At 33.4% G+C, this 1,567-nt stretch overlaps 1 protein-coding gene across 1 annotated transcript in view; it reads left to right on the top strand.

The window, feature by feature from the left end:
* Window positions 1-1,567, top strand: part of LOC108577234 (serine-rich adhesin for platelets-like) — a 194,090-nt gene that overhangs the window by 182,798 nt on the left and 9,725 nt on the right. The window contains exon 5 of the mRNA XM_017940366.1: window positions 1,537-1,567. This exon is cut by the window's right edge and continues 14 nt beyond it. Within this exon, the coding sequence (XP_017795855.1) occupies window positions 1,537-1,567 (31 nt within the window). The remainder of the gene's footprint in view (window positions 1-1,536) is intronic.

Genomic DNA, 1,567 nt, shown 5'->3' on the forward strand with positions numbered 1-1,567 from the left:
GAAGAATTAGAAAAATTAGAAAATTTAGAAAATTAAAAATATGGAACTTGGAAAATTGAAAATTCAGCAGATAGGAAATTGGCAAATTTGCCAATTCGCGAGATTTGGAAATAGGAAACTTGGTAAACTAAAAAATTGGAAACTTGCACATTTTTTTAAATACCTTTTTAATATTCTACACTCCAATAAAATGATAAATTGACAATAATAACCTGAGAAAACTTGTTCATTAATACAATCCATCAAAACGAATTACCATGAACAGCAGTCAGTTTCTAATAGTAAAATGAAGAGGGGCTTTGCAAATACCACACGATAGCTACCACGAGCAACATAATCGTCAATTACAGTCCTCTCTCTAAAGCAGAAGATCTTGGTCACCGTTAAGTACTTCTTCTCTGCCTTTTTTTTTCTTCTCTTTGTGGCGATCTTTGTCATTAAAGAAGGAATGATAGACGTTCGTCGGAGGGAAGACGGGACGAGGCTGTGAAAGGCGATAGGTATGACGGAGGACGATGGAAAAATCGTTGCATAGGTCACGTGAAACCTCTAGCGAATTACTATGTTGAGGAATCACGTGTGGCGCTTCGAGAGTCCATTTTAAATGTCACACAAGCTCGCTCCATTATCCTGGCGAGGTCCTTTTCACGACCTTGGCTCGTCACGCGTCGACACGATTCTCATGTGGCACGTGATGTTGTGTTTAATGGATGCTTCGTTTGAAATATACCACGAGCGGCTGTTTTTTGAATTTTCCAAGTAAATAGATATAAATCAATTTATAATAAATAAATAAATATTGCGAGATAGTAAACAAAAATATCGGAAAGAGATTTTCAAAAAACAATAAGTACATTTTAACCCTTTAAAACGCCAAGTTTTCCAGAAACGCCGCGCTATCACGTTTTCTGATAAATTTTAATCGTCCAAAATTGAGGTAAATTTTGTCAATAAAAATAACGATATAAAAAGCTTTTTGAAAATTTTGAGAAATAAAGGGAATTTTTTAATTGTACAAAATTGATTATTTGCAATAAAATTTTTGTACGAAGAAATGTTCAAGAGGAAGCCTATGTTTTATTTTCAGTTACTGGAATAAATCAAACTTCGTGTACACGTTACGTTCTTTTTTTTGCAAATTACAACTTTGTATAAATAGCCAGATTGATTTGAATAAACAATTAACAGACCATTCACAACCACTCACAACATTACATTTGGCATATTTCAGAATGCACGCCTTTCATTCTCAACACATAATAGTACAGTCATCTCGACTGTTCAAAGTTCAACAGTATGCTCACCGTACATTTCATGATATTTATTTAATGTCGCAAGACTCGAATGAATTGTAGACACTTAACATTTTCTACAATTCATTCTACACGATTTTCTGTTATTACTGTTCAATGTAATACTGCGATTTTTAATTAGCGTTTCGTGAAAAAGAAGTTGTAAAATATCAATGCCGTTCACTTTCGTCATTTTTACGAGTCCATTAAAATATGAGTTTATGTTCTTTTTTTTATATTTCAGATTTCTCAGACATTAGGAGGAATGTACCAGG

This window comes from Habropoda laboriosa, unplaced genomic scaffold, assembly GCF_001263275.1.
Source record: "Habropoda laboriosa isolate 0110345459 unplaced genomic scaffold, ASM126327v1 scaffold698, whole genome shotgun sequence".
NCBI classification, from domain to species: domain Eukaryota; kingdom Metazoa; phylum Arthropoda; class Insecta; order Hymenoptera; family Apidae; genus Habropoda; species Habropoda laboriosa.